The sequence below is a fragment of the Tachypleus tridentatus genome, chromosome 8, assembly GCF_004210375.1.
Source record: "Tachypleus tridentatus isolate NWPU-2018 chromosome 8, ASM421037v1, whole genome shotgun sequence".
In the NCBI taxonomy this organism is placed as follows: Eukaryota; Metazoa; Arthropoda; class Merostomata; order Xiphosura; family Limulidae; genus Tachypleus; species Tachypleus tridentatus.
The window spans coordinates 115,896,901-115,921,876 of record NC_134832.1 but is presented as its reverse complement, the minus strand read 5'-3'; the positions used below and the strand labels follow the sequence as shown (position 1 = coordinate 115,921,876).

The 24,976-nt window shown below is 34.0% G+C and overlaps 1 protein-coding gene across 8 annotated transcripts in view; it reads left to right on the top strand.

Annotated features, from left to right (window-relative positions):
• Positions 1 to 24,976, top strand: part of LOC143223265 (rho GTPase-activating protein 45-like) — a 117,851-nt gene that overhangs the window by 36,704 nt on the left and 56,171 nt on the right. For 6 of the 8 annotated variants that reach the window (XM_076450998.1, XM_076450995.1, XM_076450996.1 and 3 more), the window contains 3 exons: positions 13 to 283; positions 11,318 to 11,461; positions 13,116 to 13,197. In XM_076450998.1, coding sequence (XP_076307113.1) covers positions 52 to 283; positions 11,318 to 11,461; positions 13,116 to 13,197 — 458 coding nt within the window. In that variant the 5' untranslated portion in view covers positions 13 to 51. Of the gene's footprint in view, positions 1 to 12; positions 284 to 11,317; positions 11,462 to 13,115; positions 13,198 to 23,777; positions 23,861 to 24,976 lie in introns of those variants that run through there. The other 2 variants (XM_076451000.1, XM_076451003.1) reach the window with 2 other exon arrangements.

Below are 24,976 nucleotides of genomic sequence, written 5' to 3'. Positions count from 1 at the left end.
ACTTTCCTCTAGGATATTACATCTGATGTCAAAGAAAACACGTTGCCAAGAATGAAAGCTTTGCCTATTTTTAAAACTCATATTCGTAGCAGAAGTGCTGTGAATATTCCTTCACTAAGTGATACTTCCACTCAGCTTTCTTCTTCAATGAACGACATAAGTAGCGAAGAACCACCACAGAGTCCTCTGGTAGAAAAGGAAGATCTCACCACTCTCACCTATCATGTTCGTAGACTTAAAGAGCCATTAGGAAGGCTAAAGAGAATATTTCATCCAGATAGAGGTAAGAATTATCTTAATATTTGTTTTTAAGTACAAAACCTTAAAGTCTGACGCAAGCATCGTTAATAACAGCTAGTGAGGTGGGAATCAAAATTTCATATTTCAAATCTGTAAGAAGAAGTAATAAATTAAAAAGTATCAGGAAAGAAAGGAAAGGTCCACTTTTTTCTCTACGTTCACTTTTTGTTACTTCATAGTTAACTTTTATCTTATTTAATTAAGCTTCTTATGTTGTTACGTTTAATAAGAAATATCACTAATGATTCGTTGTAAACCCATGTCGTATCAGAACAGGGTCTCTTCACTTTTATCAGTGGAGCCAGCAATACGCCAGTCTTCCTGTGCGATTGAGCTATGACATTGCGCTGTCTTCGTTATATATGTATTTATTACAAATAAAACTAAAAATATGAAACGTATAATGTAACTCATGGACTTTCTGTCGGAAGACGAGAAGTACACTGGTGCAAGTACAGCTAAAGAAGGTAGGAAGTGCATAGGTAAAGGATATCACAAGATAATATGGGAAGTACATAACTGCAGGATATCACTAGAGAAGCAAACTTATGTGTGACAGAGTTACACCGTCTTCTGAAGGTCCCAACTATTATTATAATTTGCTTCGAGACACAGCAGATTGATTGAGTAGCTGCAAACAATGGCCCAATGCTAAAGTACGTGATTAGAAATTGCTAATTTCTTCTCATGCATAAACTACTTTCTCTAATTACAAGAGGTAATCAAACAATAAATGATGTATCTGGTGTTTACGTATGAACAGAATATGTTCCGATGTTTGGTGTTTTGATTAACATTTCCAGGTACTTCATACGTAAGTAACATGTTTGGTTTTTAAATGCAGAAAGCTAACTAACGTTACAGCATATACGTAATTTGATTAGTATCGAATAACTCTTTGTGTTTTGAATATCATATTGCTTTACAGTATAATATCGCCAAACATGCTCGCCCTTTCAGCCGTGGGGGCGTTATAATGTGACGATCAATCCCACTATTCGTTGGTAAAAGAGTAGCCCAAGAGTTGGCGGTGGGTGGTGATGACTAACTGACTTCCCTCTAGTCTTACACTACTAAATTAGGGACGGCTAGCACAGATAGCTCTCGAGTAGCTTTGTGCGAAATTAAAAAACAACCAAAACAATACAGTATAATATACGAGAGGAACTAACTGATGAAAGTTCTTAAGTATGTTTACTTGTTTTTGAATTTCGCGCAAAGCTACACGAGGGCTATCTGCGCTAGCTCTCCTTAATTTAGCAGTGTCAGACTAAAGAGAAGACAGCTAGTCATCACCACCCACCGTCAACTCTTGGGCTACTCTTTTACCAACGAATTGACCGTCACATAATAACGCTCCCACGGCTGAAAGAACAAGCATGTTTGGTATAACAGGGATTCGAACCTGTAACCCTACGATTACGAGTCGAGCGCCCTAACCATCTGGACATGTTGAGCTCAAAGGTCTTAAGAACAAAAATAGAACGTGATCAGAGTAATTAATAAAATGATTAATTCCACTGAGATAGAAACTTCTATCCATTAAAACCAACCATAGTTTCGGTTACATGAATATTATTAGAACCAGTAACTGTTATAGTAAGGTTTGGTTTTTAGGTCTCTTTAGCGAGAATCTTTGGTAAGAATGCTATTGGAACTTATATATAAAAAAAGTCATTCATTAATCAGGGACATTAGAAATATCGTGGAATACAATTAAATATAAATATGGAATTTAGAGCGAATTATATTTTAAAATGATTCTTTTGAAAGAAAAATATTACAGTGTGAGTATTTAGAGGGATGGATGTTATTTTTATTAAAAGAAAAACTGCTAACATAATAATGGCTTTGGTCTCTAATTTAAACTCCTGTAACACGATAATAACCGAGTGTAATAAATAAACATGAAGTGAATTTGCTACGAATGTCGAACTTATAGTTGTTACATTCTCGAAAAATTTTCTTCAGTAATTTAAGTTTTTCTTAGCTTCTCCTGCTTTGATTATTCTAGTGGAACATGTTTTAGGCTGTGTACAAAATCCTTCTGTAGCATAATGACCAAAACTTGGTGCACTAACTCCAATAGGAGCAGTCTAGACAGAATTTCTATATTACATGATATCTCCATGGGTTTAAATTTCAATAAACACAATATTTTTTGTTTTAATATATAAGTGTTTCATTTTGATATCGGCTTTAATAGATTTCTGCAAAACTAAAATCCTTTGATGCTAAGTCGTCTGAAGTTAAACTTTACTAGCTTTTGTTTTAAATGTCAAAATTATCTGAATATATATTACATTCTAATAAAAAATGCTTATAAATGTAAGGCATTAAGATATATTTGTTGCAAAAGAATGATTACAAGCTGAAAAAACTAACACAACTAAATCTTTTTACAAATATAATTTTGTAATTGTATTAAATTCTAACGGTTCGCTTCACCATAAAACTGGCATTACTAGTAAGGCTCGTTTATTCCACAGCTAACGTGACTTGTTATATTATTTCTTCACACAACGTTCTCTATATTACACATTAAGTTTTACAGTTTTGTATTAATAGAACAAAGCCAAACTTGACATGACCAGTGAAGCAGAAGCTCTTGTCAGAAGAACTCAAATTTGGAGGTAGTTTGTTGACAGCAGTCGCATAATTGGCTATTGTTAATTTTACCAGATTATGTAGAAATCTCCACTTCTCTGTAATAAAATACTCTAATAGCCGTGGCTGTGTTGGACTTGAAGGAATTTAACTTGTTATATACAGCCTACACAAGACACCATGTTATCTTTTGAATGCAGGTTTAATTGAATCGTGCACAACGTGTATCCTACATTTTCAGTTTAGAAATGCAATGATGGTTTTACTGTGTCGGAAAACGTGCATTCATGCTCCTCTTTTATGCGTTTTCTTCTACACAAGGACATAAAATTAGACATGAGTTTCATGTGATGTTTGACGAAGAAACATGTATGTATGCTTCTCTTCCAAAGAAACGGATATTCATTCAAGTAAAATGTGGGGTCTGTTGATTTTTGTTTGTTTATTTCTTTATAAGCACAAAGCTTTAGAATAGGCTACGTGTGCTGTGCCCACCACGGGAGTTTAGTGTTATAAGCCTTCAGACTTACCATTGAGTCTTTTGGTAGGACATAGTCTTTGGAATACGAACATACATCTAAAAACTGTATTTGACATTGGTATATTTCGTCACAGACAGAGGAACATACTGACCTAGTCGGGTTATAGCAGAACTACAATTTGGACATTGCATATTTGTATTTGGTATTACTAACACCATCACTAAACAACTTCCTGCCACCCACCGCCACCACAAATACTTGTGATTGTAGCGATACTAATATTTCATTATTTCCGAAGTCTATCATTTCAGTTATATCTAAATGGAGTTTATTCTCTTTCCAGCTTCCTTTAGAGATTGTTTGGATAGTTTATATCAACTTTCTTATTTTAATATTACGTTTGTTTGTTATTATGAACAGTAGCTTACTTTACGTTATGGGTTTCGATCTTTTTCAAACTCATGTTACGTATGCCTGACATTTGCAGTAAATTTAGTGACGTTTCTATCAAAAGGGTAACCACAGTTGTTGTATTGTTAAGTGGTAACCACAGTTGTTGTATTGTTAAGGATTGATGCTTTGTTGTTGCTGTTTTTAACATTGATCAAATAAATTCTGCTGTGGCTTCAAGCTGTTTTATCTGTACAGAAAATTGTAAACAAAAAATGAAACAAAAAGGTAGAATTTTAAAGTTATGGTTTGAAATTTGGATAGAGATAGGACAACTTAAAACGAACTCGAGAAAAATAACACCTGCAGTCTTAGCGACTTTTATGACAACTATTAGACCTAACAAACAGTGTGTCACTTCCTGTTTATATATTTCAATGAAATTACTAATCTTAATCTCAGAATGATTTTCTGCATGGTCCTAATATATAGCCTGTTAATATTAGAACGTAAGTAAAATAATGGGTGTATTATGGTTACTATAGAATAATGAGGTTATCTTACATAACGAGTAGAATGTAGTAAATAATTTCAGTATCCGGAAAGTGTAACTCAATACTGACGTCATTTGAGTAGGCAAGGTATGTGAATTCAATAACGCCATTATTAATGAACTTACGTGGCCGTGCACTTGATTGTATGTGCAATTTTAATAAACCCATAATGACTGTATAGCATTTAAGCTTTTACCAATGTTATTTCACTTTTTTTTTCCTTTATTATAGTAGTAGGTCATGTTTAGTAAGAAAACAAAGACAACTTTTGGTTTTTATTTTTGAAAACCATGTAGGAAAGATTCATTCGAATTTCATTACCCAGTTCTAGGCGATATACGTACAGTCTGAAATTTGGAGTGTAACTTTAATTTATTTAAATGAGTAATTTTTACTGATTACTGTCTTTGTCGAACCTTATTTAGCGCCTTACATTTTTAAAATTTTCAAACTTCTTCCAACTGTCTTACCAATATAAATATCGTCCAGTCATTTTAGTCATATATTCAAAATATATTTAGTCGGAAATAAACATTTCTAAGTCAAATATAATTACTACAGATCAAGAATCTCAAATTTATACCCTGTTATAACGGTTTCTATTGTTGGGTTGTTATTTTGATTTATTCTGTATTACATGCCCGGCATGGCCAGATGGTTAGGGCGCTCGACTCGTAATCTGAGGATCACGAATTCGAACCCCCGTCACACCAAACATGCTCGCCCTTTCACCCGTATGAGCGTTATAATGTTTCAATCAATCTTACTATTTGTTGGTAAAAGAGTAGCCCAAGAGTGATGACTAGCTACCTTCTCTCTATAGTCTTACACTTCTAAATTAGGAATGGTTGTCACAGATAGCCTTCCTGTAGCTTTGCGCGAAATTCAAAAACAAACAAACAAACTTCATATTTAATTAACTCGTTCTTAATAATTGATTGAGCTGTCGACTCTAATGCATGTGTATAAAAAGCCCTTCGAACGTTTTTTTTTCTTGTACCTTAAAGCTATCCTGCATGGAAGAAGCAGTCTTTAAGTGCTAAGCTTAGAAAACAAAAGATTTGAGGAATGAATGCAGTGAACTTTGTATTTAACACTCTTGACAAATGTGCTCCATTTTTATGTGAAATAACGTTCAATTGACCTGATAACAAAATAAACCAAATAAGCAATTCCATTATACCTGATCTACTCTTATTGTAGGCGTTGTTTATAACCAGGGACAAAGGTGGATGCCAGATTTGTTTGTTTTTTGGAATTTCGCACAAAGCTACTCGAGGGCACCCAGGATGCCAGATATAAGTTATATTTGTGTGTATGTATTCAGGCTATTCAAGTCTACAGACAGAACTTACTTCAAGTGCTTGTTTTAACTATACATTGGTAAAAGAGTAGCCCAAGAATTGGCAGTGGGTGGTGACGAATAGGACTGAAAGCGCAGATAGCTCTCATGTAGTTTTGCTTAAAATTAAAAATAAAATAACAGCAAGATAATCATTAAGACGTTCTAACACCCACGTATTTCCAAAAACAATCGCTTTCAACGCCTTTGCTTCTGGATTTTGCTCTGTTGTGCTTTTAGGTTAAGGCGTGCGACTCGTAATCTGAGGGTCGCGGGTTCGCAAACCCGTCGCGCCAAACATGCTCGCCCTTTCAGCCGTGGGGGCGTTATAATGTTACGGTCACTCCCACTATTCGTTGGTAAAAGAGTAGCCCAAGAGTTGGCGGTGGGTGGTGATGACTAGCTGCCTTTCCTCTAGTTTTACACTGCTAAATTAGGGACGGCTAGCACAGATAGCCCTCGAATAGCTTTGTGCGAAATTAAAAAACAAACAAACAAACAAATCCTTTAATCTGTTTAAGGTCTCAGACTCATCCTCAGGATATCAACCAACTTCCTAATTTATTATCATCTTGTTACTTCATCACAGTCCATGTTTCCACACTTATAGCATCTTCTTTTTTCTGACATTCTTTGTAAGATTTTTTTTCTTTTGCATTTGTATACAATTCTTTGTGTCCTTTTAGTTTGAAGCTGATACATCACGTGTTTTGAGTGCACAGCTGCTTACTTAACACAAGTTCTTCTGGAACTTTACAATAGAGACTTTTCGACATCATTTAGTTTGTCAGTCCTCTAATTCCTTAATGTTCCTTTTAGTTGCTCATCTGCTGCTTTAATTGATTTGATTAAAGTTCTGTAGCCATTTGTACAGTTTCCTTTAAAGATTTGCAGATACCTTGATTTAGCATAATTTAATCATCCTTTTCTACTATGGATAATATAACTGGACAAACCTTTCCACATTTGTGGCAAGTTTAACCAAGGTCTCGTCCTTTTTCATTATTCTGCTCCTAAACTTTGCGTTAGAAATGTAATCCTGATGTGTTACATCAAATTTACTCGATAAAACATTAACTAGTGGTTCGTGCTGCTGTCTATTGAAAGGCTGTTTAATATTGCTAACTTTGGTAGTTTTAAATGATGCTAGATTAATAGCCTGTTTTTCATTATTCCATCCATTTAACTTTAGGAATTACTTAAGATTGCACACGATATGCTTCCCATGGTATCTTTTTCATAAACTGTTGTTTCTTAATTTTGTGGAATTGATATACTAAGTTACACAACATGATTAGGTAGTGGTGTAGCAGGAGTAGTTCAAGACGTTCCTGTTATAAGTGGTATTAGTAACATCTGTAGACCAAATGGGTTTTCCTACTTGCTATTGCGTGGTGTTTGAGGTTGAAATTATTGAATAAATGCAGAAAGAAGTGTGATTGGTTTACTTCTTCCATTTTCAAACTCAGTTTTTGGATATTTTTTCTTAACATTGATGTTTTTTTGTACATTCCTCATGACTTTTTCGATATTGCTGTTATTACACTGCTGTAATTCTTCGATCTTATTGTAATTTTCTGCACACGATTTATAGTTTGAAACTTCTGTATGTACATTTTTATATTGTGTTCTATCAAACTGGTCTGGGTTTACAGTTCTGCAAACTTCTGTCTCTTTTCTTTTAAAATTTTGTCTTTTTTTTTTTTTATCTTATTTCCACTATTTCGTCATTTCCATTAAGTTTCAACCATCTTCTGAATATGTATCATCGTCCATATCAGAATTTCAATCTTGATTCATACTAAAATAATCCTACTCTTAATACCAGTGTTGTTGGTCGTATTGTTTTGCATTAACATGTAAAAAATAATGTAAAGCCCAGTTTACTTGATGGAGTCAAAAAAAGTTTTATTTCTTCTGCTATAAATTCTTTGGCTTAAGATAACGCTCAACAATAATTCTAAATTCACAGTAGATGCTAACTACAATTTCTCGAGCACTGCAAAACGTAAGGCGTACCATTTCTTATTACGTCAGTTACAAAAATTCAATATTTACAGCACCAAACTAACTAACTGACTAACAGCTCGCTCCTACAAACTTATGTGACTTGTAGACTTGATAACCAATAATCATCTACTTTAACTCGCGTTATTTTGCTGTTCGAACAATCCAGGTCCTCCGATGGGACAGCGGTAAATTACGAATTTTTAATACTATAATACTGAGCTCGACTCCCTGCGGTAGACATAGCTGATAACCCAATGTAGTTTTGCTGTCTATCAAATAAGGAACAAATTGGTATAAAGTCTAAATGGAAAACGTAGCCTACAACAATACCTCAATTAGACCTCGATAGTTTATTTTCATCGTGAAGTTTGGAATCCCTTATAAACAAGGTTCTATATGGGAGATTGACGAATTTATCTTTAACTATCTACGCATAAAATAATTAGCGCTATTTTTAATATCTTAATTAAAGTTGAAACTTAGAATAACCACTCACATATAATGATAAGTGATAATAATAGAAAATGTTACCAGTGCTAATGGCACCAAGGTTATTTCTTTGATACAACAATTCAAAACTTGTATTCCAATGGAAGAGCTAGGCCTATAGCATTCTGATATGAAACCTATAATACCACCAAATCGTACAGCCCTTTCTTAACCCGACCTTTTGCGACAAATATAGGGACACCCCATTCGGGACTGGGGCTGTTGAATTTACGTCAGAATCAATAATGTAAGTTTATTTTTCTATCATTATGGAAAGATCATCCTTGTCAATATGAATATTAATGCTTATCTTATGTATACATGAATACACTTCCATCACGTACAAGTTCACCTATAAACTTCATGTTTGTAGACAGTAGAGAAATTTCCTAGAAAACAACTTCTCAACTCACGACATCAACCCTCCTGTTTTTGTTGTTTACCTGAAGAACGTGTTAGGTATATGCTGTTAATCTTGTCTAGTTAGTAAACAAAAACCTGGGAACACAGTAGAGACAACATCTGGTAAAAAAAAGGACTTCGTGTAAAGACCCGGCTTCAGTTCAAAGTGTACGGAGATTTTTTAATTTACCATTATTTATGGCTTTGTTTTTATTATAAATAGTAAGTACATTCCAGTCTCTGTAAATCTTACAAACTATTTAGTAATAGACGACGAAATATGTTAGTAATATGAGTAATAGATGTTAGTAGAACTTTAAGGAGATTTTAAAGTTTGCTACCACTAGGATGTCCCTGCAAATCTTTGTCATACATGCGTGAAATGTTGATTGTTTTTTAATAAGCTCAAGCCGCGATATTGCAATATTCATATAATATATACGAGCTTTTATTATTATTACCTAAAACAAGAATAAAAAAAAGTATTTGAAATCTTTGCGCGTTTAAGAGAGATATGTTAACTATATATTATATGTATACATTTAGTATTCACGTCTCCCGGATCAGTCAGTCACTGAAGCCGAGAAACTATTGTATATCATAAAGTAAATCCGTATCATTGTACGACAATTAGTGCAGTATGTAATCAATATCTTGTCTTTCAGTATGTTTGTTGCTGTTATATCGACTTTATCCAGTACAATGAAAGCTCCACTGACCTACTTCCCAACAGGTCGTGACTCTTGAGCGTGTGTATCTAAAAAGCCAAAACAAAGTTCGAAGGCGAAACTGGTTTCTATGCAGATACATACACAAAATCAGTACAGAACTGGCTTGTAAACATTTTATATCATTTCATTTTCAGAGTTGTATCTGGACAGATTAGGTAATTGTATTGAGAAGCGGCGAGACATTATTTAGCTGAAACAAATTGATTGTCTGTTTTGAAGCACAAAGTAACACAATAGCTATCTGTGCTCTGCCCATCACAGGTATCGAAACCTGGATGCTAGCGTTGTAAATCTGCAGACACACCGCTGTGCCATGAAAAAAATGAACTGTTTCTTTCGTTTCATTTATTTGTAACGTTCATCTTTTATTTTATCGCAAAACTGCTAAACAGGTTATATACATGTTATCATTATGGGAATCAAATCTCATATTTTGTAGGACTACAAACTTATCACCGAACCAGTGAAGGACTTTACTTGTTAAGAAACTGATAATTCATATTAAATATGCAAGTCTAAGAAAACAAATTATTTAAAAAAGAGATTGAAGAATAGTAGTCAAACAATATTTTATATCATATTTAACCAATCCCAAATATACAATAACATTGCTTATATAACTTATTAAAAGTGCTTATACACATTTTAAAATAACCACATTGTTATTTTCATTGTAAGATTTTAGGTTTATGACTCTTCTTATAGCAGATAGTTTTTATAATACAAAAAGTAAGTTTGTTGGTAATTAAGAATAACGTTACACAAGGAGATATCTGTGTTGTGCTCACCATTGATATCGAAACCCATGCATTAGCGTTTTAAATCTACAGACATACCACTGAGCCCCAGTGCGAGGTGATAGGAGTAAGTAATACTTTCCTTAATCAAACCTTTTTGGCGTGATAAGCTATAGATTTCAAAAATAGTAGGTTATTCTGATCTATTTATTGTTGTTTACAAATACGAGATAATTCATTTCTATATCGTTTGAACGCAATCGCATTGTACGGATTTTAACTTTTTGTGTGATAAACAGTTGATTTCTAAACTATATAATATACGATGTTTACAAAATAAGTCATAGCGATATTAGATTTGTATCAATTTAAACATAGTTATATGACTATGCTTATTTATTTATATGTGTTTTTTTTTAAATTTCAAGTCCAAGGTACAAAATCGTACGATACCGGATCGATGATAGATATTCATTATTTTAACCGATAACTGAAACAATAAATTTAATATTTACTAGAGTTAAATGAATAATATTTTGGGGTCAAGCGTGGCCTAGGGGTTAGCATGCTGGGGCTGTGAATTCAAATGTTCATAGTTCACGACCTGTTGCCGCGAAAACGTGTCCATCACTTTCAGATTGTGTGTGCTTTATAACAGTAGAAGTCAAATTCCACTATTCCATCAAGCAATAGTTGTCCTAGATTTGACTTCGGGGATGTTGATTAGCTGTCTTCCATTTAGCCCATCAGTTCAAAATTAGGGACGACTATTCGCAAGGGTCGACATGGCCAGGCACACGACTCGCAATCTGAGAGTCATGAGCTGGAATCCCCGTCACACCAAACATGCTCGCCCTTACAGCCGTGGGGGCGTTATAATGTGACGCTTAATCCCACTATTAGTTGGTAAAAGAGTAGCCCAAGAGTTAGCGGTGGGTGGTGATGACTATCTGCATTCCCTCTAGTCTTACACTGCTAATTAGGGACGGCTAGCGCAGATAGCCTTCGAGTAGTTTTGCGCGAAATTCAAAACAAACCAAACCAAACTATTCGCAAACAATACTTGTTTAGTTTGACGAGAAAACAAACTACCTAAAAACACTAAGTTAGTAAAAGCAATAATATAAATAAACCCTTACTGTAATATTTATAATCTAAGTCCGTGCGTTATTAGTGAACCAGAGTTTTTAATAACGATTCAGTTAAATGAATGAACACATTAAAATGATTTACGCTGGTATAGTTTCTACATCGTGCTCCACATCTGTTCCAGACAAACAAGAAACAACGAGAGCTGTTGCTAGCGAGAGACTCGGAGAAGTGTTACAGATAATAAGGGTTATTTTAGAAAAGTACCCGTTTTTGAAATCCACGGAACTGTTCATGTCCGTATCAACTATCATTAAGCATGTGCGAGGTGAGTGTTCATTAAAACTAGAAACATAATTAATTATATTTGGAGAAGTCAGAATCGTTGAGAATACGAGTATTTATTAATAAGCAGGCAACTAATAATTTAAAGTATAATAAAGTGATTTTAAATTGTTGTTTGCCTAATCATTATTATATTAGCATAATGTGCTTCCTTATTCAGTAAAATAAACCTGACTTGTGTTGTGCATTTTTGAATTTTTTTAAAACTAAATTTTAGTTGATTACAAATGGAAGCTATACGTTACTTAATTGAGTGAACTGTTTTTCTGTTGTTATATGTGGTATTTAATTGTCTATTAATTCGGTAATTGATGCTATATTTAGTTTTTAAAAATGGGTCAGCATTGTGTACCATTTACTACAAAAATACATATGTACATATGTCACTTATTTTGGTCATAACACTGATGAAGTGTCATACATAGATTTAACGTAACACAAAAGACAGATACGTTATGAAATAGTTAAGAGAAACTTAGATATGTAAAACTATTTGTTGACAAACCTATTAAAGGGACAGATACGTTATGGCTATTCTTATGAAGTGTTGTAATTGTTTGCATGTCCATTTGCTATTTAGGTTTCACCCTCACTTCAAATCTAACAGTATCACCCATTCTCTTCTTAAATAAAAATGAAATTTCCTTTATTAAAATTATTTGTTAATAAGCAGATGTAAATTTTATCTTGTCATATATTACTTACATCGTGCAATAATGTTGGTTCAGGTAAAATACAGTTATGTATCGAGGGATCAATACTAAACGTGTTTAATGTTTATCTTATTTCTAAACCTTTTTTTGCCATACATTTTTTCTTTAGTTAAATTATATTTTTAATTTCCTCTTGAGAAAATAGTATTTTTGCTCTTATTTTTTGATCTGTACTGTGTTTAACAAAATATTTAAACAAAGATAAAATAGCAGTTTCGTCAGTAAAGATAACTAGAATATTATCTTTCTGAATATTTTAACATCTTCTTCGTTGCTAAAATATCTCATAACATTTATGTTTTGATAAAACGTTCTATTATTAGTGCAAGATCGTGTACACGTGCACTTTCAAATTGATATTCCAGAAACTACAGCAGTAACAATCATGGTCTGTCCAAACGATGGGTGTGATCGACCCAAAACTGATAAACATCCTAAATAATTAACACTGACTACAAACAATAAATGTCGCTTTAGTACTGGTTATAGTAGTAGTAGTATAAACAATTGTTACAGACTACAACATATTGAGTGGGTGCTGCTTCATTGCTGGTTATAGTTTGTGTATCAATAATTGCCACTGACTAGAAAAAGGTGTAGCTATTTTTCTGTACTGGTTAAAGTAATATTATAAGTACTTGTTACTGATTACAAATAGTAGGTGTCAGCTCAGTTGTGGTTACTAAATGCAAAGAGTAAATTAACTGCTTCACTATTAGGTTATAATTTGACTCAATGATATTTTAGATTATTTTAGCAATATAAATATTGAGTTTCATATGTTACTGTAAAAATTCTGATTAACCACTGAAAAATACACGTTTTTGATACACTGATATATTGTGTTGTTAAGATTATATGTATGAGTTCTGTAAATTATAGGTTATTCCATCTGTGTTTTAATCTGTGAAACTGTTTTTAAAGAATACGATTACGAAAATGAGAAGTCGGATCCGTCAACATTTTTGGACATTATCGAACAATTTTCTCAAGTGTTCTGTAACAGGTGAGTGCTTCATTTTGCAGTATCTTGATAGAAATAGATATTTTATCTACAATAATAGTCTTCTAGGATCAAGGGTTAGTTTGATTACAATCAATTTGGGTCATTTGTGTAACATACTTCCAGGGTTGAAAACATAACTACGAAAATACACTAACAAGTACAAGTAAAGAAAGAAAAATAAATTTATTATATATATATATACGTGCGTGTCGTTTGTTTTTAAAGTAAACTACAGATTACTACGTTTTAAATGTCTTGTGCCTAGTTTGAAGTTTGCTAGAAAGTATTTTCATTATTTAATAAGAATTAGAAGCTCATTACTCCGAAAACAAAGTTATCTTACTCTAAAAATCTGCCTGGACACCTTCTTACAGGTACAGTGGTCTTATTTAAAAAACTTTCTCATGATATACCCTGGCACAGACCATAAAACAAAGTGAAACTTTATTATATAGAATTGTTCCGTAGGCTGTACAAAAACAACAATTTGAGAAGTACGTCGTTAAAGCCCTCAAGTTGTAATCTGAGATTCGTGGGTTCAAATTCCACTCATACCAAACATCCTTGCTTTTTTCACTCATGGGGGCTTTATAATGTAACAGTCAATCCCACTATGCGTTGGTAAAAGAATAACCTAAGAGATGGTGGTGGGTGGCGATGACTAACTGGTTTCCCTGTAGTTCTAACACTGCTAAATTAGGGATGACTAACGCAGTTTCACAAACAAACAAATTCTATGTAAAAATAAGCAATGGAAGAAGGAAAATGTTATTTTAATGCATTATGTATTTATGAAGTCGTATGAAACATTCTTAAAGACTATCTTATAAAACCTTCATTTTATAAGAATTACAAAATATTAATAAACCCGTTCTCTATTATCTCAACTTCTTAGTGACAACAAATGTATGTTACCTTAACTGTGTAATTCAAATGGCTCCTTCACGTGATTCATATGATATAAACTCTGCTAGTTCATAGCTCTCGTATAAAGGACTTGTAGATATGAAGTAGTTTATTGAATTGTAAGTCGTTCTTGCAGATACTTAAGAAAACAGTTAATTTTAGCAAAATCGTTTTACTTATTAGATAACTTGGTACAACATTCAACCAGTCACCTAATTTTCTTTGATTAGCCGAGTTATTATTGATAAAAAAATATTAAGTATGTCTTCCAAACCATTTATATCTTAGCAATTGACGTGTTCGAAGTAAAACAAGAATAATGATGAACAGAATTGCTTGATTATATTAGGAAGGACACAGGTAATTATTTCGGATCACTACAGGTTCCATCTTTAGTATCTGAAGCAAAATATAAAGTAGTTTCATCAGTTCTCTACTTTCTATATGTTTTAGTTTTGGTTAAATTCTCATTAATATAGCAATGCATTTTCATTAATTTACTTAGGATTTATCCAGATTATTAATTTTTGCTGTAGATGCTGAAGATAGATTTTGTAGAGTTCCGAAACGTTTACTGTGTTCTTTCTAATTTAAATAAACAATGCTATTCTTCATAAGTGTTAATATATTTAATTTTTCTCTCTCTTCTTGTTTTCATATTAAATAACAGATGGCGCCACACAATATTTCAATAATGTGTTTCTGTTTTAAAAGTGTAAATATTAAATAATGATGCCATTTGTGTGTAGGTTTCGAAATTAATTAATGTTATATTGCCGTTGGAAAATTTTGTTTTGTCCGTGGTGCATGAAGAGCCAACAGTGAACTAGCGTCAATATTCGTTTTATTTAGACATTTTTAACTGAGTATAATTAGAGCGTAACCGTATTTTTCTACTTATTTGGCGTGGCACTTCCAAGACATTACATCTGATAACAATGATAAAACAAGTTGGCTCTAAAGCATATTTACATAACATGCATCATACGTTGATGTTTAGTCATCACTAAAATTTTCTGATTCTGATGTATTTTTACAAGTAACTCCCCTGTCTAATCCACCTGAAATGAGCTGAGACCTGTGACATATTTAATGAAATTGTATTACCACAACTATACCTCGTTTAAGTCAAGCTATTGAAACAAGTATTTCAAAATTGACTTTGAACTCAAATTGAAAACAAAATTATAAAAATAACAAGAGTAATTTTGTATTTACATCGTTCTGATATTATTGCATTATAAAATCATTTCTACTGACGCTGTTGACTTTCATGTGATTAAGCGGGGATCCAGAGAGTTTATGACTAACCTCAGATTAAGATATGAGCTTGCTGGGCTGAAGCCCAATGCCTCACACTAATTAAGGGGCCTCAAGCTATGACTATAAATATTTTGCACGTGGAAGTTCTGTTTCGAGGGGGCCTCTATAAGTTGAAGAGCCTAAGACCAATAAAACTTTTAATCTGGCTTTGTTTATGACGCTAAACACCTACTTCCGATATCTGCGATGGGCCAAGCACAGGTACCCCACTGTGTAGCTTAATGCGTGAAACAAACAAGCAAAAATAATAGTTTTTATTTTGAAACTTTGTTTAGAAATCATAACTATAGCGCTTTAGGATATCGAGTATTAAGGAAGTATCTAGTGCTAGGAGTAAAGTAATCAATGTGCAATGAACCCTAGGCCCGGCATGGCCAAGCGCGTTAAGGCGTGCGACTCGTAATCTGAGGGTCGCGGGTTCGCATCCGCGTCGCGCCAAACATGCTCGCCCTCCCAGCCGTGGGGGCGTTATAATGTTACGATCAATCCCACTATTCGTTGGTAAATGAGTAGCCCAAGAGTTGGCGGTGGGTGGTGATGACTAGCTGCCTTCCCTCTAGTCTTACACTGCAAAATTAGGGACGGCTAGCACAGATAGCCCTCGAGTCGCTTTGTGCGAAATTCTAAAAAACAAAGAAAAAAAACAAACAAGCAATGAACCCAAGCTAGGTCTTTGCACGTACGATGTATGTAAACGCAGTAATAACAGAGTTTTAAAAAAGTCACTTGACCCTTACATTGTCTGAATTTTATCGAGCTCGTTTCATTTTTTGATCCAAATGTTTCGAAACGTATAGTGATAACTTTTATACATACAATACTGATATAAAGAAATGTATCACAAGCATATTGTATAATGTAACATAGAATGTTAGCTCTGGTTCACCGGACATTACACATGGAGTGTTGTTCTTTTGGTGACTGAATCCACCTCACAGTTCTCTTTACTGGTGCGCAACACCTTTTATCCGTATGAGACGGAAGTAGAAGTCAACTTCCGGTTACATCCGCTTACCGATACAGACTGGCATGTTTGGAATATGCTGTGATTTCGTAAAATGCAGAAACCTGATTCACCAGGTTTTATGTTAAAATGTTATTGTTTACTCGTGCCATATACCAGGTCATCGTGTACAATATCCTTACTCTATAGTGTTGGTTACATTGTGTCTATTTTTTTAACTTATACGTACGTATATGTGTAATATACTACTAGAAGTTGTTTCCGTCGGGTACCGGAAATGTTAAGTAATTTATACTGTCAATGTTTTCATTAGATTTCTTTCCTGAAGGGGGAAACCTTTTTATGGAAAATATTTGTAAAAAAATAAAATAAAAAATTTAGATTTCCTTCTGATTTAATTGTATGTATTACATCTGATTCGTCTGATCAAGGGGGCATATCTCCTGAATATATAAACATAAATGTTATTTTAAGTATTTATTTCCATTTAACTTAATAAATAAATGTTTCTACTGTTCACTGAGGGGTAAATTTTAAATCCAAGAGTTCAATGTTCGCGTCCTGCAGCCGCAAAATTGTGCTTGGCATTTTCGAACTCTGGGTGCGTTATAAGAGTGACGGTCGAATTTCATTATCCGATCTGAGAAGTTCAAAATATGATTTTGCTATTAATTTATTACCTTCCCTGTCATCTATCAGTTCAAAATTACGAACAGCTTGCGCAGATGGTCTTTGTGTAGTTTTGTCGAATATTCGAAAGAAACAGTTTATTATATTCTTATTATGGTTCAGAAAACTCACTGTTTACCACAGGCAAAATTTTAACGACTAATTTTTTATGTATATATAAAAGATATGAGTAACTTATACAGATTCCTCACACATATAACGATATTGGCAAATACATTCGTGGTTCAAATGTATTCCTTATAAAATTCTATTCGACGATTTGGGCTTGTATTCCAGGTGTTTCGAAGGTCACTTCCTCTGTTAAAACGACTGCTTTCAGGAAACTGACGGACAAACAGTGCTGTAACAATTCATGTGTAAACCAGTTTGGTTATGCGGAAGACAACATACACATTACTGTGGCTCGTTCGAAACTGCTTAAATGTGACATTGGATAACGAATTTTATACCCATAGTTACCATGATATCATCATAACACATTACGCGACTGACTGTGTACGCTGTCTTCTGTAATGTTGATCCACATACTGAGTATCATAAGACTGTGTCCATCGGTTTTCTGGACGCTGCCGTTCGTGCGGTAGAACTGATGCTAGAAACACGTTACATTATTGTTTTTGTCGCGGGTATTTACACATAATATTTCTGTTAACAATCACAGAATGTACGTATAAAGTTCTCGTTAATACTTACGGAATATACAACTGGGCTTCACAGTTGTGTCATATTCAGTTGTATGTGACAATTGTAGTTCAAACACACGTACTTATTTAATAATCATGACAAAAAAAAATTTAAATCTTGGAACTTTTGTACATTTCCCTTTAAAAATCGTGAATTTAATACTTAGCTAATTTCAACTGACATTTTTAACAAGCACAATGACATAAGGATTATGTCTTTTACGGACCGAGTGTTGTCTAATGGCCAGCATGTAGGATTGCAGATCCATAAACCACAAGGTTCAACGTGCAGTTTGACTTGAAAACTTGCTGCACTTATGACAGTAACAGTCAGTCAGTCGAAGAGTAGACGTGTAGTCAGCAGTTGTTGGGCGTTCAGTTCGTGTGTCACATAAGGTGTCGTTCATGCTCAAAATATTAAATATTGTGTCACAAATACTCATTGTAAAAATTTTAACATTTATATAATTATGGCTAATAAATATCTTAGAATTGTGATGTATGTGTGTAAACTTCTTTGTTAAGTAGTGACTGTTAGTTTTATTTATGATCAGCATAAAAACATGAGTGTCCCCCGAGAATCAAATACCAGATTGTAGTGTCGTAACCTCATAAAACTACCACTGTCCCACCAAGGGACAATATCCTGTCGTATAAACTCCCTATCTAAGAGTTGTGGCAGGTGTGTGTATTTAGATATTATATATATAACACTATGCAACAAAATTTTTACTTTTTCTTGTTCCTGGGCAGAAAGTGTTATTTCCCAATTGCTTATGCTTAAAGTAAATATAAAAGACCTATTTGTCTCTTCAAACTATGCTTTTGTGAACTGGGAGCGTATAACGAAAACATGATGGGAGACAATATTTGGGGGCTAATACGTGAAAATGATTAACATTACACTCGCAAATCTCGAAAAACTACTCACTTGTAAACATTTTTGTATAATTTTAGTATAAATACATGTAAATCTTGATTCATATGTTGTTTTATTCAGACCTTATGTTAAAGAAAATGTACAAGTTTATCCGTTTTTACATAGAAAATAGGTTAATTTCTAAATTTCATTATCCAGGTCACAAAAATAAAGTTTGAAGGGAATAATGGCCATTTCTGTACTTTTACAGCATAAGTAATTAAGAAGTAACACGTATTGTCCAGGAACAAAATTAGTGTTACATAGTGTAATCGTGCCTAACAAATTTCTCTTACAGTTGTGATGTATTTGTGTGAACACATCTTTGTTAAGCTAGTGACTTCTACTTTTATTATTTATAATAAAAAACGCACGTTTTTCCTGAGATTTTTATTTTACTGAGTTAAGATACACTGAACTAATTAAACAATCATTAGTATATCAGAGACCACGCACCATCCATTGTAAGTGATTGATTCTCACTCTTATAACACATCCACAGCTTATCACTCCTACGAAAAGTGGGGCCTAATAGGCCCCAGAGCAACTTGAAAGGTTATTAATATTAGGCTAATAATTTTGTATTTAAATGAAATTGACATTTAAATCCATTAATGAATGGATTAACGAGATTCCCACTGTCCCTATCTACTATCTAGCGAAACCACAGCCAGGGGAACGGGCTTGGAGAAATCAGGACTAGAAACGTCTTTTCGTAGGAGTGTTAAAGCCCAGGGAGTAATTTAAGATATCTCATGGAATCCAACTCAGCCCTGAAATTCAGAGCTCTACCACAAGTCCAATTTGTGTCCACATTAAGAATTTTAATTTATAGGAATTATACAAACAATTGGGTACTCAATTCATTGTGTCTCTGTTCCTCAACTTTTGAATCCCAAACGTTCTTATCCACTGTTAAATAAAAGCAGTTTCTCCTAGTTATATTCTTTCTTTTTAACGCATTTTTAAAATGAGGATGGACAGGTATACGTTTTAGAAAGACATGTTAAAAATTCCACTAATTGCCCAGTTTTATTACATCGTTTAACATTTTATGAATCTTACACTTTTTAGTAACATTACGTACTGCCATTTTACAAACTATTGAAAAACACAATACACATGCTTATAGTATATACAGTATTATTGCCTCTTGTATGCAAAATAACACATCTAATATAGATATTATCATAAATAAATATTAACTATCTAAATTTTTATAAATCATGCAAACATTTGAGTTGTCAGTGTATTTTATTATACTTTCTCAGTGGGTAAATCCAAGGCTTTTTTTTTTCACTGTTCGTTGCTAATTTGTACATATTTCTCGTAGAACAAAGAGGGGGCCAGTGTATATGTTTATATACATTTACAGTTTTGTCCCGAAAAGTTTGTTTATTTTTTTTTTTTTAGTTTCACACTCATGGAAGTACTTAACGACACATTGCTCTGAAAACTGATAAGAACGACCATGGTTTTTAAATGGTGCACGTGCCTTTATAACCTTCATTTTTTTGTTCGTTTTATCTGCGTCGTTGGTGTGTGTTTACGACTAATGCTATTAAAAAAAAATAATCATTTATGCTTATTGGTTACTGCAAACATAATTAAATAACCAAATAACTCGTTATTTATGATGTTCATTTACTGTAATGCATGTTTTTTTTCTTGAACGTTTTGTTATCTTTAAAATAATTGTAAAATCTAGTGCGTCACAGTTTTCATTGTATATTTATCGCATGCGCAATCTTTACTTTCTTCAGGTTGCAAGCTATTGCCATCTAGCGACAATAATATCAAATCTCTCACTGAAGTGAAAACATGATGAAATAATATCAGGTATAGAATGACTCGGTAGCAAAGTGTCCTTTTGAATGGAAAATAAGATTTTTATTATGTAGTTACAAGGAAAGTAGTTAATTGAACTTTGAAATTAACGGTCACGGTCATCATAGTAAAAACGGTGCTCCACCAATTTATATTTATTCAACTGCCTATGAGAAAGTACGTCAAATTTTCAAAAGAAAACATATGACTGTTCTGATTGGTTAGGATTAAGCATTTCATATCTGCTGTGTGAACAGTTTATAAACTATTTTTAAAGATATCATAATGTTTAATTAAATAAGGCCTATTAGAATCTCATGTCATTATGAGGTGGAATAATTTTTATGGTTTTGTATATAAATTCTCTGCTTTTGAACTCTCGTGCGAAAGTCCAGGATGTGTAATACACTGTTATTAATTCAGAAGTAAAGCTGAAAGAGAAAAGGATAGACCAAGCGATGACTAAAACAGGCCGAGACGATCATGTAAACAAGCCTCTTTTACCATAATCTAGACTAGGTTTGGTTTGGTTTTTGAAATTTCGAGCAAAACCACATGAGGACTATTTGCGTTAGCCGTCCCTAATTTAGTAGAGTAAGACTAGAGGGGGAATGCAGCTGGTCATCGCCACCCACCGCTAACTCTTGAACTACTCTTTTACCAACGAATAGTAGGATTTACCGTAACATTATAACGCTCTTGCGGCTGAAAGTGCAAGCATGTATGGTGTGACGGGGATTCGAACCTGCGTCCCTCAGATTACAAGTTGAGCGCTCTAACCACCTAGCTCTGTTGGGCCCATTTATATTACGACTTTCGCAGTGGCGGATTTAAGGTTGTGTGGGGCTACATCCCATGTAATTTTACATAATATAAAATTATCAATGGGCCCCAATTAACACCACGAACCTTGGGGTTGAGCCCTCTTTAGCCCTCCCTAAATACGCCACTGGGCTTTTGCATCTTTGACAGCTCTCAACAGGAGCCATAATATCTGGTGGTGCAATCACCGGGCTGGACCAACTACTAGTAATATAAGTTGAAAATAATACTATTATCTACTTTAGGACAAGGGCCTGGCATGGCCAAGCGCATAAGGCGTGCGACTCGTAATCCGAGGGTCGCGGGTTCGCGCCCGCGTCGCGCCAAACATGCTCGCCCTCCCAGCCATGGGGGCGTTATAATGTGACGGTCAATCTTACTGTTTATTGTTAAGAGAGTAGTCCAAGAGTCGGCGGTGGGTGGTGATGACTAGCTGCCTTCCCTCTAGTCTTACACTGCTAAATTAGGGACGGCTAGCACAGATAGACCCTCGAGCAGCTTTATGCGAAATTCCGAAAAAACAAACAAAAAATAGGTTTAGGACAAATCTTTGATTTTTTGCACAAGATTTGCAGAAAACTGCTACTTACTTCTAATTATGTCTTGAATCTCTTTGTTCCTTCCCCCCACAAAATAGGCTAGGTCCGGTGTGAGAGCTAAATTATCGGGTCTTTCAACCCCTCACCCACTAGTTCGTCCCTCATTCTCAGTTATCTTACTTGATTTAAAGCACAAAGCTACATGTTTATTTTTGAATTTCGCGCAAAGTTACTCGAGGGCTATCTGCGCTAGCCGTCCCTAATTTAGCAGTGTAAGACTAGAAGGAAGGCAGCTAGTCATCACCATCCACCGCCAACTCTTGGGCTACTCTTTTACCAACGAACAGTGGTATTGACCGTAACATTATAACGCCCCCACGGCTGAAAGGGCGAGCATGTTTGGTGCGACGGGGATTCGAACCCGCAACCCTCAGATTACGAGTCGAACGCCTTAACCCAATTGGCCATGCCTGGCCTACAAAGCTACATAATGGGCTATCTACACTATGACCACAGCGGGTACCAAACCCCTGTTTTAAGCGCTGTATACCTTCAAGTTTCCAGTTGACTAACTGGGGAGGGGATCTCAATTACATAAAAATGAACATTCATGATTTAAACAGCAGTAAATGTGTAAAATAACCTTCCATAAATGTTTTAATATAGAACTGAGCTGTTTAGTGCCTTTATGATTTTAGCGCTTTTTAAGAAATTAACACATGATTGTGAAACTAACATGTTATTCCTATAAAACTTGTTGTTGTTTCCAAATAAAAACCCAATGAATCCTTGTCGTCTCATCACAGAAACCTGATCACTTTCATTCCTGTTAGCCGCACTTTCAGATACGTGATACCCAACCCACTGAAGCACGTGAACAGTCTGTACTATAGTAGTAGATCGTTGTGAACTTTGTGTGTGTGTAAACAGAAGGCATAGCCTATTGAAATTTTTGTTGAAGTCTGGCGTATGAACGTATTAAATAACAGAAAAAATCTGGATGCAAGACATCGTGACAGTTTTCGAGATTAGTAAATATGGTTGAATTGATATAATCACAGACTAGTTTATGGGCATCATTGTACTAACACAGACAGATTAATTAATACACTGTGATTATCAAATCAAGCAATTAATCAAAAGTAAATAAATACAACTAAATATAATTCGTAAGCATATCGATTGATTTTTGTTTACTTGAACAATGTAGTTCGATGAATAATGAAATATTATAGAATTTTTTTTTAATTTTTTATTCTAATAAAATTTCTGTGATTTAATATCTTAAATAAAATGTTATTATAAAGTTAAATCTATTTTGTATAAGTTTTATAATATTCAGAAGTGAACAGACGCGTTGTTATTGTCAAACTAAGTGACCTAAATAATTAATGGATTTAAGCCTACGATAAGTTGATTAGTATACAGTTTCTGCATATTCAGCAAGAAAGCATTCTTTTTTGAAAAACAAATCAAATTACGTTGTGATTAACATTAATGACGAAACATGAAATCGCGGTTTGAATGTTTAAAAGCTAGTCACCTTATTGCTTTGGAGTTTTTTTTTTTCATAACATGTGGTCTCTAAAGATAGCCATTCCGTCGTCTGGTCGGCTTTACTGATGTACTTTAACATGCTTAAGTTACTGTGTGAAATATCGTCTGCTTTAATTTCGCTGTATTAAGTGTTTCAGCGAGAACTTATTTGTGTTTTTAATACTTCATTGCTTCTAGTGAATTATTGATGGTTTTATCCCAATGTAATCTTTGAAATTAACTTTCAGAACGTTCTTTTCCTTAACTAAAACATTGTTTTTTATTTTATAGATGAATGTATAACTAGATAAATAACATGACATATTTAAATGTTGAGATACTTTTGTCAAAGCTTAACCCTAGTAATTGCAGTAAATTAACGAACAATGATTTGTAAGTATAATGATATTTATTTATAGCAGGAAACATACTACAATCTAAAGTATGGATTACAGTAAGTATGATCATGTTTATAAATCATCGTTTGTTCATTTACTTCTACGCTAGTATAATTTGCTTCCCTACATAAATAACACTTGTTTGTTTCCAAAGACACCCTCTAGTGGTTGTACGAGTTTTAAATGTAACTATTTCTTTGATTTTTTAACTATTAAATTAATCCCCGTCGCACCACACATATTCGCCCTTTTAAGCTCTCCCCCCCCCCCCTAGTGGCTCAGCGGTATGTCTGCGGACTTACAACGCTAAAAACCGGGTATCGGTACCCGTGGTGGGCAGAGCACACAAAGCCCATTGTATAGCTTTGCGCTTAACTAAAAAAAAAACAAAAAAAACAAAGAAACTATTCAATTAATATTACATGTTTTACAAGTATTATAAACCCGTTTGTTTGTTGTTGTTTTTTTGTAGTAGTTTTTAATTTCTTCACCAACACGCGAGTTTCAGAGGTATGATGTACTTTTTGAGCCCCTACTTCCACTGAAACAAACTGGTTTCGCCGAATTCACGACTCATTGATGTTGCTTGAAAGAGCGAAACAAATAATTAAATACAACTTGAATTATAACAAACTTTACTTCGTTACCCCTTCAAGCCGTATTCAAACTTGTTAGCCTTTAAATGGGTTCATCGTCATCCAATTTGAGGCATATAAAGTAGGCCTCATAGAATGGTGGATGTAAGCAGTTTGTTTAGTTTAGATGTGTAATGATTTGCTCATCACTGATAACCTAGAATACTTTAAGTGTTTGGATAGCACGTGTCATACTGCCACACTTAATTATGCATCATCACTTAAAGGGTTAACTGGTTCTTTATTTATTTGTTTCAATAAAATGTGAATTTCACTTTTGCGAAATACACTCCAACAACTCTCCGTATAAATATAAGTTGTTATTTTTGTGCTTTAGTGCATATTTTGGCTCTTATTACGTGAACTAAATATGTAACCAATGAAATATCTGAGTATATATATCTTACACATACAGCGATCTCGTTTATCAAATAACTGTTACTAACATTTTCCTGTACACATTTTTACACACGGCAAAGAATCAAAATATAAAAGTCATCTTTCGCTTTCATGTTTTATGGGAAAATCGGATCTTTG